Source organism: Anopheles coluzzii, chromosome 3 (assembly GCF_943734685.1).
Source record: "Anopheles coluzzii chromosome 3, AcolN3, whole genome shotgun sequence".
NCBI lineage: Eukaryota > Metazoa > Arthropoda > Insecta > Diptera > Culicidae > Anopheles > Anopheles coluzzii.
In genome coordinates, this window is record NC_064671.1 from 51,662,852 (window position 1) to 51,676,629 (window position 13,778).

Genomic DNA, 13,778 nt, shown 5'->3' on the forward strand with positions numbered 1-13,778 from the left:
GGTATAATTTGTGCAAAATATAGAGTAGTTTGACAGTTGAGATTCGTTGTACAATATAATCGCTTGGACCATATCATTTTTAGTTTTTATCTTCCATCAAAAACACCAACCTTGATATAGAATGTTAATACGATGAACCAACAAAAACACCCTAACTAGCCATTACCGTGAGATAATGGCCGCATGCGGTCTCGAGTGCCTACAATGTGCCCCACGATGATTTGGCAATTTTTCGTCCAATAGATTGATCATTGTTCATCTAGGAGAGCGGCCTACCAAACAGAAAGATCAAAAGAAAAATGTTGAAAGTTCTACTAAATATATCAACGGTTAAGAGCCGCAAATTTAAAAATAAAGAGCTGCATGCGAGCCGCACTTTGTCGTTCGCTGGTCTACAAGTTACATGGCATTTATAGTACATCGTTGTTTTCGGAAACATAATCGTGTAATCTATCATTATCTTTATCATGGAAATAGAATGCAAATATAATCAAATTAAAGGAAACGTTATTGATGTGATCTATTCCCACACGACACCTTTTGAACGATAGTCGCTACCGAAATTTTGTATAAAGCGTAACCACATGTTGTTTTTATATGAAGTTTCCCTGAAGAAACGTCGTTCGAGGGGTGCATCCTAGAGAATAATCCTGGGTTAGGTGTTGTTGAATTCAAGCTTAGGGTGTTGAAGCAAAGGATTAACCTGTACGAAGGAAGGTGAAGGATGTAGGTTGTGGAGCAGTACGGTCAATGGGATATTCTCGAGGCGTAGGCTTGCAGTATAAATTGGCTGGGGATTGTTTTTAAAAAGAACTGCTGTCCCACCGAGCAGGTGTTTGTAAGATGACTCTGATTTATCGTTGTTTGGCTGATGTAGGTTGTCCGGCATTGGTCACATAACACAGTGAGCTCGATGGTTCACGGATCAACTGGTCAATCTGTCGGATGATGGACGCAGACGAGTGGTAGGAGGCAGTCATGAACTGATGTTAGGTGCTAATGGAGCAGGACGTGCTCAGCAGTGATAGGAGATAAAACAAAGAGAGGGTGAAATTATAAAACTTTGCCACAATATGTAGTATTGATGGTTTGAGCAACATACAACTTGCATTATTCTCCTTGATTCTCCTATGCACCTGATTGTGCTCTGCGATGTTCGATGTCGATGGACCTTTCAGAATAGGCCAACAATTTGGGGATGTTTTTCACCTGGAATCAGCTCACTCACTAGAATCACCTAGAGTCTTTCAGCTGCAGAAAAAAATTCGAGAAATTTATTATGCTTATTGTTACGTTTTCTTGTACTTTATTTCACTACCTTATCTCATGCGTCTCTTGTACAATACTTCTTTTTCCCATGTGCCCCCGGCATCCGGCAGCTGTCACTTGTCACCCCGAGATGCGTATAGAAATGCAGGTGGACGCACTGCTAGCCGAAGGGGTTCACACCGCACAGTGGGCTGTCCTGCCAACACCTCCCTTTTTTAGTAAAGATGATACGCGTCGTATCTGGTTGGTGGTACGCGTTGTCTGGATGATTGACGTGTAGGTACCGGTGGTTGATTGTTGTTACGTGTTGACCCAACACGGCTTCGTTGACGTGGTGGTGCCAGGTCTGCCAACATTTCTGATGGGAGTGTTGTGGATGTTGTGGTTTCTCTTTCTACTTCATCGTTAAGACCACAATTATCGAGGAGTATCGCCAGCGGTATCTGAACGTCTGTAGTTGCTAGTTGTTCTTGCTGGGAAACTTCTGCTTCATGTCGACTTCGTAGCTGATTACAATGCGATCGAATGAGCTTCCTCGTTGATGACAACCATACATTGTACAGCACACTACCAATTTGCTCAATAACTTGCCCATGAGCCCAACTCCATTTGTTGTTATGGTACACTTTAGCCCACACTAAGTCCTGAGGGGAGTAATGCCGCTTCTTTGCTCCGTGTTTGAGATTGAACTGCTTTTCTTGTTTGTTATCATGGACTTTGTGCGATGAAGAAGGTGGACGTAATAATTCGAGAGCTGTCCGTATTGGTCTTTTATAAATGTGCTCAGCTGGTGATTTTCCTTCCGGTGAACTACGACATGGTGTTGAACGATAGCACAGCAGAAAGGTGTCGATTGCTTCTTCTAACGTTTCCCCCCCTGCTGTAATTTTTTTAAGGGCTCTCTTGAATGTGTCGACGAATCTTTCTGCTAGTCCGTTTGACTGCGGATGAAATGGAGCAGTCTTCAAATGCACAATACTATAGTGCTCACAAAATGTTTCGAACATATTACTGGTAAATTGTGTACCATTATCAGTGACCAATGTTTCAGGTTGTCCGTGTCTTGCGAAAATATTGCGGAGCATGCGCAATGTTGCGGTTGTGGTGATGTCTTTAGTGCGCATCACTTCTGGCCACTTAGAGTATGCGTCAACCAGAATCAGATAGTAGTAACCGTTAACAGGCCCTGCATAATCGAGATGTAGCCTTTGCCATGCTTTTTCTGGAACTGGCCAGGATTCAAGAGTTGTTTTTCTATCTGTTTTCGCAACACTAGAACATTCGATACACGATTTTACGATATGTGCAACGTCTTCATCGACGTTTGGCCAGTACACATACTGCCGTGCGATCGAGCGCATGCGTTCGATACCAGGGTGTCCCTTGTGTAGCTGCTTGAGGACACTTTCCCTGGAACTGGGAGGCACGACCAATCTCTCTCCATACATAATACAATCTGCTACGACAGACAGTCCATCTCGTCGTTGATAAAATTGTAGGATTTTAGGATCGTTTATGATGGTTTTAGGTGGCCAACCTTCCTTAATGAACTTGATGATTTGTTGTAAGGTATCATCATTTTTGGTTGTATTTTGAATTGTCTTGAACGACAATGGGACTGCTTGCAGTGATTCGTTCAAGATGCTCCGAATACTTTTTTCGAAAGTGAGATTAGCTATGACCATCTCTTCATCTGGCCGCACATGTCGATTGATAAGACGTGATAATACGTCGGCGTGACCAAAACTATCTGTAGAGATATAGTTAATCGAAAAATCGTAGAGCAGAAGAGTTAATGCCCATCGTTGTAAACGATTTGCTGTATACGTTGGTATACCCTTCTTTGCACCAAAAATAGCCAATAAAGGTTTGTGATCTGTTTCCAGAATGAATCGACGCCCATAAATCATTCTGTGAAAGCGTGTAACCGCAAATATCAAAGCCAGCGCCTCTTTTTCAATTTGGCTATAGTTACTTTCAGCTGATGTTAAGCTACGCGACACATGGTAAATGGCTTTTATTGATCCATCAGGAAACTTGTGAGCAATGCGAGCACCCAATCCTACGTTTGAAGCGTCTGCAGATACTATTATCTCCATTTTTGGATTGTAATGCGTTAGCAGTAATGGAGATTGTAAAATTTCTCGAAAACGATCGAATGATCTTTGGCATGCTGTGGACCAATGAAATTTAATACCTGCCTTCAAAAGTTGATCCATGGGCTGACGGAGTGTGCGCATTTCTTGGACATATTTGCCATAATAATTTATGGCTCCAAGGTATGATCGCAGCGTTGGAATGTCGTGCGGCGGTGGCATGCTCACAATTGGTGCTATTTTATCTGGATCTGGCCGGATTCCTTGTGCATCAAGGATTTGTCCCAGATATTTGACTTGGCGCATATTGAAATTACATTTTTCAATGCGTACGGTAAGTCCGTAATCTCGCAAACGGTTTAGCACGAGATGTAAGTTTTGCTGATGCTCATCTTCGTTTCGTCCACCTACTAATATGTCGTCCAGGTACCCTGTGGTGCTATTGAGCCCAGCGAGCATCGTGTCCATCAACTTTTGAAATGCCCCTGGCGCTGATTTGATGCCGGGTGACAATCGTGTGAATTGAAACAGTCCCTTGTGGGTGTTGATGGTTAGGAATGGTTGGCTTGCTTCGTCTACGGGTACTTGTAGGTAGGCGTCCAACAAATCAATGTGGCTGAAAATGACGCAGTTAGCCATTTTCACGAAGATATCCTCTGGCAGTGGTAAAGGATAATTATTCGACTCCAGCACGTTGTTCAACCCCGTCGAGAAATCCGCACAAATACGAACGGTGCCGTTCGGTTTTCGTACCACGACGATGGGTGCCTCCCAGTCAGAAAAGTCCACTTTTTTGATGATGCCAAGACTTTCCAGACGATGCAGCTCATCTTCAACAACAGCTTCCATCATGTACGCAACGGGTCTCTTTGCACGAAATACTGGTGTAGGCGTGCCCTTCAACGTAAGTTGTACTGCTGTCTTGTTGTACAACCCCATTTTGTCGTTGAAGACGTCTGGATAACGAGACCGTAGTTCTGCTATGTTTGTCGTCTTCGTGGTGCAGATCTGGTTGCAGAACGCTGTGATTGGCTCGTTCCACAGTCCAAAAAGGTCCATCATATCAATCCCTAAAACGTTAAGATTGACATTCGGATCAGTTACAAAACACTTACCCTGTTTCGTAACGTTATTGATGGTGATGCTGCACTCCAGCTCCGCCGCTAATTGCAACGGATCGCCCGACGCTGTCCTAGCATTGCAAGTGGCTGGTTTGACTGCCGGAGAACCGATACGCTTCCATGCCTGATGTGAGATGATGGTGATGTCCGATCCGGTGTCAATTTGCAGTCGATGAGGAATGTTGTTGAGATGAACGGAGACGAACTTCCTTCTTTGCGTGACATGGTTGACTGTCACTATTTTCGATGTCTGTCCCTGATGTTGCTTCCGCTTGTACTGCTTTTTCCACGGTGCCTTCTGCGCTGGAGCACTGGTGGTCGCCATTGATGTGAAACAGGCGCAGTATCCCTCGGAATGTCCAATTTTACCACAATCTTTGCATTTGTGGTTTCGACTCGGACAATCTTTGTGGAAGTGCATTGCACCGCAAGACCAGCAAGGAGTACGAGGATGATCCTGCTGTTTGTTTCCTCCGCTGGGATGACGTTGTTGCTGTGATGAACCTTTGTTAGCAACGTACTGCACTGACGATGGTTGCTCTACAAGCACAGTGTCCTGTTTGAGGTTAACGAGACTGTTGCACTGTTCGACGATTTGTTGGAGCGTGATGTCCTGTGCTTCGTTCAGTTTGTTGATCAGCCTCATACGAATCTCTGCATCGCTGCTTGACTTAAGTCCACATACGTAGATCAAGCATTTAAACTGTTCCTCAGTTAACTCGGAAAGTTTAAAATCAACACAGGATTTGTTCACTTTACAGGAATATGAAAGATAATCATCTACGTCATCTTTTGTCATTTGAAGACAATTGTATCTGCGGCGAAACGTAGAGATGGTAGCGCCAAACAGGGATTTTAGCTTTTTCACTGTTTGTTCGAATGTGAATTCGCGAGCTAGTTTTGGCAATATGAAACTATTGTACCGCTCGTGATCTTGTGGGCTCAGTTTGCGTAAAAGTAACCTCACTTTTCCCGCGTTGTCAAGGTTGCAAGCATCCCGATCGAAAAGTTCGCTGTAACGGGAATACCAGGCGTCGAAAGTGTATCCGTTTTCTTTGTCGTAGACAAACTCTGACATATTACTTGATAATGAGTCAAGTACAACCTCCACATGTGTGAACTTTTGTATGGATTGATTCGTCAATTGAAGCTGTTGTGCCATAGAAGACATGAGGCTCTGCTGGTTGGCGAGAATTTTCAGTATCGCTTCCGACACATTCTTTGATGACTCTCCTCCGCCTGCTGCAGAATCTTTTTCTTGAGCACCTTCCATTGTCGATGATAACACACGGTCCCGGGAAAATTTTCGCTGGTTTTTTTGCAAACTTCTACCGCCTCGTCGCCACTGTTACGTTTTCTTGTACTTTATTTCACTACCTTATCTCATGCGTCTCTTGTACAATACTTCTTTTTCCCATGTGCCCCCGGCATCCGGCAGCTGTCACTTGTCACCCCGAGATGCGTATAGAAATGCAGGTGGACGCACTGCTAGCCGAAGGGGTTCACACCGCACAGTGGGCTGTCCTGCCAACACTTATTACATTTGTTACGTATTTTAAATTCTAATCTTCGTCATTCGTGAACAGCATAAGCTGATCAAAATAAAGCCGGCGTCATTTGACAGACAAATTGTAAACAATAGCCGGCATCGCGAATAAATGAACTGTTTTTAACAGTCGTTTAAAGTTCATTTTGGTTTAACTGAGTTCATTTGTTGTTCATTTCTGTTAAAATAAATGATCGTCAAAACAGTTAACGACTGCTCGATATCCCATATAGGCAAACACAGGGAAAAAATCGAGCAGTATAATTAAACGACGGTTAATTTGTATCGCATACGCTCTTGACAGTCGTTTGTTTAACGACGGCATAGGACCAGTCGTTAAAATTAACAAATGAACTCAATGCGTTCGCGATGCCAAATTCTAGCAGATTTTAGCGACTCTGGTTAAATTTTAACGACTGTTAATTTTAAACCATTTCTTTCGCGATGCCAGCTAATATAACCAACATGGTTCCAGCAAAAACGAAGTGTCTTAACCTCAGTAGAATATATAATAACCTTGATTGGCACCACCATCTTTGCGACTGGCGCTGCTGTTGGGGGTATAAAAAAAGACACACGATCGAGGCAAACGTGCGTGTGATATGTAGCACATTTCTATCCAATTCAGCTAGCGGATGCAAGTGGAAACAAAACTAGAATTGAATTCATATAAAAGAGGATTCTGGTTTTGTTTATTACGGTGCGCGTATGGTGCTGCACCTGTCCGTCCAGAAACTGGCGGCTTGTTGGCTTGGAGTCGGTATGATGACGCCGAGCGACCGACATTGCCTTGGAATGGGTTCAGCTCGCTAAGCTCATGTCCTTTGCTCAAGTGCATTCCGTGCATTTGTCGCACCACAGCGGTAGATCCAGCAGCAACAAAGTCAAGACAAACTCTTACCCCGGTACGGATGGCAGACGGCTCAGCATAATCTACAACATACGAAAGGAAAAGCATTATGTCACATAAAGTTATGCTTTATGCAATTTGGTTTAAGCTTTCCTGTGCGCTACTTCGAAATAGGGTTCTGCGTTGCACAGCAAACCCTCCAGAGTGAGCTACCGATTCCTTAGTCATTTTTACATTGCAGCGATTGAACTCATTGCGCTTTTTTGGTTTGATTTGTGAAAATTGATCTACATCGCCACAATGTTTGTTGACGGTTTTTGTTAAGCACCACAACAGCTCGCGAGCATTTACCACACGCGAAAAAGATATAGCGCTATAGAGAGAAAAAGCACGGACGACGGATGAAAGCGATTGGCCGTCTGGCGCAGTAACAAATCCAAACCTTCGACAGCGTGCTCTGGCGAGGGGTAGGAGGCGGAGCAAGGGACGAGTAGCTCGACAACCTGCTTGACAAATATGCCGTAGAAGGAAAAGGGAAAATGAGGAGGGAAAAAGAAGGAACGAGAAAATGCGCGAAAGGTAATGATTTCTTCCGTCGCTTTGCCCAGCGGGGAACCTTTGCCCAGCGGGGTGACCCGAACATCCAACAACTCTGCAATATACCGAATTCACCCCCAGTCACATTCTGATAGATTTCTGGACACACATGTATTCAGGGAAACTAAATAGCAGACCGACTAGCTAACGCAGGTCGTAATAATCCGGTCTGCTGCCATAACGCTCTTCCACGCCGTGACTTCATTCGCCTTAGAAAAACCATCATTGCCACCCCAAGTGCCACAAATCCACTAAACGACTCAAGCTCCCTACCTAAACGGAATATAGAAAGACTTCGTTTAGCAGACGGCAAGCGACTCATCATTATATTGCTGCCCTTTTCTTGCAATGTGATTCGACAAGCTTCATCTAATCATGACCTATTACTTATCCGGCGCTACAACCGCTTTGCGGTCTTGGCCTGCCTCAGGAGTGTCCGAAACCGCTCACGGTCTCGCGCCTTCGTCTGCCAATCCGTTATCCCGGCCTTAATGGCGGACGCCTCCACGCCATCTTGCCACCTCAATTTGGGCCTACCACGCCTCCTCTGTCCTTGTGGACGGCCTAAAAAGACTTTACGGGCTGGGTCGTCCGTTTCCATGCGTACAACATGGCCAGCCCACTGGAGCCTGGCGAGCTTAATACGCTGTACGACAGTGAGGTCGCCGTACATCTCGTATAGCTCGTCATTATATCGGCTCCTCCATTGTCCTTCCACACATACGGGGCCAAGTATCCTTCTGAGCATCTTCCTCTCGATCGCGGCTAAGAGGGTTTCGTCAGATTTGGACAGTGTCCATGTCTCAGAGGCGTATGTGAGTACTGGTACTATATAGGTACTGTATAGTCCCAGCTTCGTCCGTCGCGACAGGTTCTTTGAGGTGAACTGCTTTTTCAGGCTGTAGAATGACCGGTTGGCAGCCAGCATCCTTGCGCGCAACTCAGCTTCCATGCTATTGTCGTTGCTGACCTTTGACCCCAGATAGGTGAATTCTGGGACGACTTCAAAAGTGCGTTCACCTATCTGTACATCACGCCTACGTAGATTCGGATTATTTATTGGTAGGTCCGCTGATGTTGCCACCATCAGTTTGGTCTTTGCCTCGTTTATCTGCAATCCGAGGTTCTCTGCCGTCTGCTCAATCCCTTGGTAGGCTTCTGCTACATAGGAGAGCCGCAGACCAATGATGTCTATATCATCAGCGTATGCCAGGATCTGGGTTGACTTATAGAAGATGGTTCCCGTAGTCTCCACCCTCGAGTCGCGGATGGCCCTCTCTAGCGCCAAGTTGAATAGGAGACAGGCAAGCCCGTCCCCCTGGCGCAGACCCTTGGTGGTAGCAAAAGGTCCTGAGAGTTTTCCATCCACCCTCATCTGGCATGTGACGTTGGTCATAGTCATTCTAACTAGCCTTATCAGTTTGGCCGGGATTCCAAATGAGCTCATAGCGTCGTACAGTTTTACCCTGGCTATGCTATCGTATGCGGCTTTGAAGTCTATGAAGAGATGGTATGTGTCGTTTCTGTATTCAGCCATCTTCTCCAAGATCTGCCGCATGGTGAAGATCTGATCAGTGGTTGATTTTCCGTTTCGGAATCCTCTTTGATAGTTTCCTACTATCTCTTCGACGTGCGGGACAAGGCGATCCTGGAGGATCAGGGAGAATATTTTATAGGCAGTATTCAACACCGTAATACCCCTGTAGTTGTTGCAGTCCAATATGTCTCCCTTCTTGTATACGGGGTAGATGATGCCGAGATTCCAGTCACAAGGCATCGATTCGCTATCCCACACCTCACTAACAATTTGTAGGTGCACGACTAGAATACGAGATTCATCATTCTTGACCAGTTCAGCTGCAATTCCGTCGGTTCCGAGTGCCTTTTTATTTTACAGCCGATGGATAGCCTTTCGTGTTTCTTCTATGCTAGGTGGCAGTAGCATGACACTATCTGCTAGTGGTGCTTTTAGCTGTTCGTTAAACTGGTCGTTGAGTAATTCATCAAAGTACTGAGCCCATTGCGAGAGGACTTCTGGCTGGTTACTAACCAGATCTCCATCTTTGTTGCGACAGCAGGTTACCTTAGGTACAACGTTGTTTCGGTGACCTGCTATCGCTTGGTAAAACGTTTGTGTCGTTCCGTACGCCTCTCTGGTTGGCTCGAGTTCCCGCAAGTTTTGCTCCTCCAAAGCATGCTTCTTGGAGCGGTGAACTCGTTTCTCTTCGCGTCTGAGCCGTGAATATTCCTCTGCGCATGCCCGCGTTCTATGCCGTTGCTGCATTGCTCGGTATGCAGTATTCTTACGTTCGGTCACTAGTCTGCATTCATCGTCGAACCAGCCAGATTTGGTGTTGCCACGACGTGGTGGTAGTATATTTCTTGCTTATTTTTGTTTATTATTTTTGTTTTTAGAGCGTTCCACCTCTCGCTCGTAGTTTCATATCTGTTTTCTGGTAGTAGAGACTCGTATAAAGCGGCTTTGAATTCCTGTTGGACTATAATGTCCCTTAGAGAGTCCGTGTTGAGCCGAGGCTGCGTGTTTCCTCCGCCCCCATTGGCGCGGGGGCGGGCGATTCTACAACGTATCACTAAGCCAACCAAGTAGTGATCGGAATCGATATTGGCTTCTCGATAAGTTCTGACGTTTAACAGGCTCGACTGTCGTCGGCGGCTTATTAACACGTGGTCGATCTGGTTGAAGGATTCGCCATCCGGGTGCGCCCACGTCATTTTGTGGATGTCCCTCCGCGCAAATTTGGTACTTCCTACAACCAGATTGTTCGCTGCGGCGAACTGGACCAATCTACTACCATTATCGTTACTGTGCTCATGCAGACTGTGACAGCCAGTGTATTGGCGGTACATTGGCTCCCTACCAACTTTTCCGTTGAAGTCCCCCAGGATGATTTTGAGGTCATGCCTGGGGCACGCATCTATAGTTCTAGCGAGGCGGCCGTAAAAAAGGTCCTTCTCCTCTTCCTCTTTATCTTCGGTAGGGGCGTGAACGTTTATGAGGCTTATATTAAAAAATTTGCCTCGCATGCGCAGGGTGCATAGCCTATCGTTTATAGCCTTGAAATCTATGATTACGGATTTCAGCCGGGGACCTACGGCGAAACCCGTTCCGAGCACGTGGTGGCGGTCGTGGCAGCTGTAGTAAATGTCGTAGCATTGCTTACCACGCCTGTTGTGCACACCGTTCCCTAGCCACCGAATCTCTTGTAGAGCTACGAGGTCCATGCTCAGTGTGGCTAGGGCGTCATCAAGTTATTTCAAGGCTCCGGCTTTGCTAAGAGTGCGTACGTTCCATGAGCCCATTTTTATCGTTGTCCGGGGGCATTGCGTTGGGTCGGTATCGTTAAGTCCGTTTCGTATCCTTCTGATGCTTTCTGTAGTCAGTTGTTACGTGAGACTGGGTGACTGGCCCTGCGCCCACGTGGCCGTTTTATTTTGCGTCGGGTTGCCCCCCGACGTTCAGGCACCCAGTTTCCCGGGATACCCACCCCCCTCCTGGTTCGCCATATGCCACCATCCGCCCAAGGGGTTGGATCTAGCCCGTGTACCCAAGCTAGGATATATGGAGGCACATGTTACCACTCTACACGACGAGGACGTGTCGGAATAGGAGTTGGATGGGAGAGCCTATGTTATCCCTCGGAGGGCTTCGGATCCCATCCCATTACATCCCATTACATTCCAATCATGACCTATATAACCTTCTAACTTTCCGAGCAAAAATCTATATGAATGGTCGTGTGGTCAGTCAGTGCTGTGTTTGATACTTTTACTTTTATTAAACACTTATAACGACGTTTGACGTTTAACGTAAAAGTCGCATTCGCATTTCGCTCCGTATATTTTCTTGAAAATCGCGCTGTTTATCACACTATTTTCCGGTTTCTGTATAATCACAGTATTTTAGAACACCGTTTCATTATCTTTCAATAGTGCGTTTATCTCTGCTGACCAAAAAATTCGCGTAAATTTCGTTTTTCGGATCGCATCTGAGTTCGCGCGTCCTAACCGCCATCGCTCTTGTTGCTGCAACGAAAACCTGCACCGCTCCCGTATAATGGCCCGTATTTGCAACGCCTGCACTATAGAAATTGTGGAGGCATCTATCAGCTGCTGCCTGTGCGACTCTCCATTTCACCAGCGTTGCACTTCGGTTCCTGCTGATCTGTTCCTGCGCATTGCGGAATATAAACAATTACACTGGTGCTGTATTGACTGCAACAACGTATTTATGAATCCGCGCACCAAGTTCGTAAAAGACGCAGCCATGCAATCTGGTTTCCAGGCGGCAATCGAGCTCCACCCATGATCACAGGCACAAACAAAGATACAACTACATTTCCGATCAAAATAGTCCCCGCTCAGTCTACGGTGCAGAAGTGCGCATTGCATATTTCCCGGCTCGCTCCAGATACATCCAGTGACCAAATAGTGCAAATGATCAAACATGCTTTGTCCATTGAGGATGTCACTGCATATTGCCTTATACGACAAGGCACAAACACAGCAACACTCTCATTTCTATCATTTAAGGTGTTAGTGCCTCTTACTCAACGTGAAAGGGCTCTTTCCCCCGATACTTGGCCGCTTGGTCTATCGGTGCGTGAATTTGTCGACTACCGAGCTCAACAACCAGGTGCAAATTTTCGTCTACCGCCAATGAGACTTTCAACACCCACAACCCAATCTACAGCGCAGGATATTCGATCACCACAGCTGTTGGATCACACAATACTTTCAGCACACACTCCACGCACTTCACCCACACCGCAAACCCACTAATTATCAACACCGATAAACAATTCACACACATCACGCACACTCGCACGCTCGCTAATCAGCTGTACACCGCATATGAGCCAAATAACGCCGAAACAACTTTTGTTGATAATTTACGCACTCACCTGATGATTGTTCCTCCAACAACAAACAACTTTACCACCACTGAAGTAGTCTGTAGTAACAGCATCTCGTGCAGGCTACTTAACGATCGTGAACCCAACACTACGCAACATCAGCAGCACTATTGCTACAGTACAGAACCTACACTTACACAAACGCACGACGGTCATGTCATTCCTGCAGGGGTTGCCTCCTTAAATAATACTGACGATTTGTTATTTTTATATCAAAATGTAAGAGGACTAAAAACAAAATGTCATGAGGTATTCGATTATGTTTCTACTACTCATTACGACGTCATTATCCTGACTGAAACATGGTTGGACTCCTCTATTAACTCGTCACAGTTGTTTCCGGACCATTATATCGTCTTCAGAAAGGATCGTAATGACAGAAATAGTAGGAAAACCAAAGGTGGTGGGGTTCTCATAGCTGTCGCCTCATATTTGCGAGTACTCTTATGTTCTACATCAGACACTGTCGAGCAACTTTGGTTAAAGATTTACAGCATTAAGAAAACGTATGTTATCGGCGCAATGTATGTTCCTCCTGACATGGCAAATAACACGTCGGTTATTCACACAATCTGTTCAACTATTGACGACGTAGCGTGTAAAGCTAATGAAATGTGTTTGTTATTCGGGGATTTCAATTTGTCAAACCTGAATTGGATACCCGATGAAACAAATCCACTTATGCTCCAAGTTGACTACGAATGTTCGAGGATCACGGACAACTGTCGCCTTCTTCTTGATTGTATGAATAGCAACGGACTATACCAGATTAACAAAATTCATAATGCGTCGAATAACTACCTCGATTTGATCTTTGTATGCGACGATATCCTGCAACAATGCTCTCCACCGGCAATAACACCCTTCCCCATAGTTGCTATTGATTGCTATCATCCGCCTATAGAGCTATGCCTGCCGAACGGTTTAGCCAAAGCAGAACATCACACAACATCACATCAAGAATCAGGCATGCTCGACTACAGTCGCACAAACTTTTTGATTCTAAATGATCTACTGCAATCCTCTGACTGGTCATTCCTTGATGGAAACCCGGACGTAAACCATGCACTCGATATGTTCAATCGGAAATTTACGGAACATTTATCTGCCTGCTGCCCTATAAAACGTCCACAACAGGGTCCACCGTGGGGTAATGCTCAATTACGCCGTTTAAAACGAAACACATCTTCCTGCTATCGGTTTTACCAAAACAGTGGAACACAACAATCGAGGTTGCGGTTCATCGCTGCACACAATGTATATAGAAGCTATAATAGACTCTCGTTTTTTGATTCGTATACAGTTCAGCTTAAGAAGAAAACCGAAAAAATTTTGGAGGTATGTCGACACAAAACGGAAAAACAG

General features: G+C 45.4%; 1 protein-coding gene across 1 annotated transcript; it reads right to left on the bottom strand.

Moving 5' to 3' along the window:
- Positions 1-854: 854 nt before the first annotated feature.
- Positions 855-5,132, bottom strand: LOC125907309 (uncharacterized protein K02A2.6-like). The gene is made up of 3 exons (XM_049608916.1): positions 4,481-5,132; positions 3,594-4,435; positions 855-938 (listed from the first exon to the last, which is right to left on the bottom strand). The coding sequence occupies exons 1-3, from the start codon at positions 5,130-5,132 to the stop codon at positions 855-857; spliced, it is 1,578 nt and encodes a 525-aa protein (XP_049464873.1).
- Positions 5,133-13,778: the final 8,646 nt, after the last annotated feature.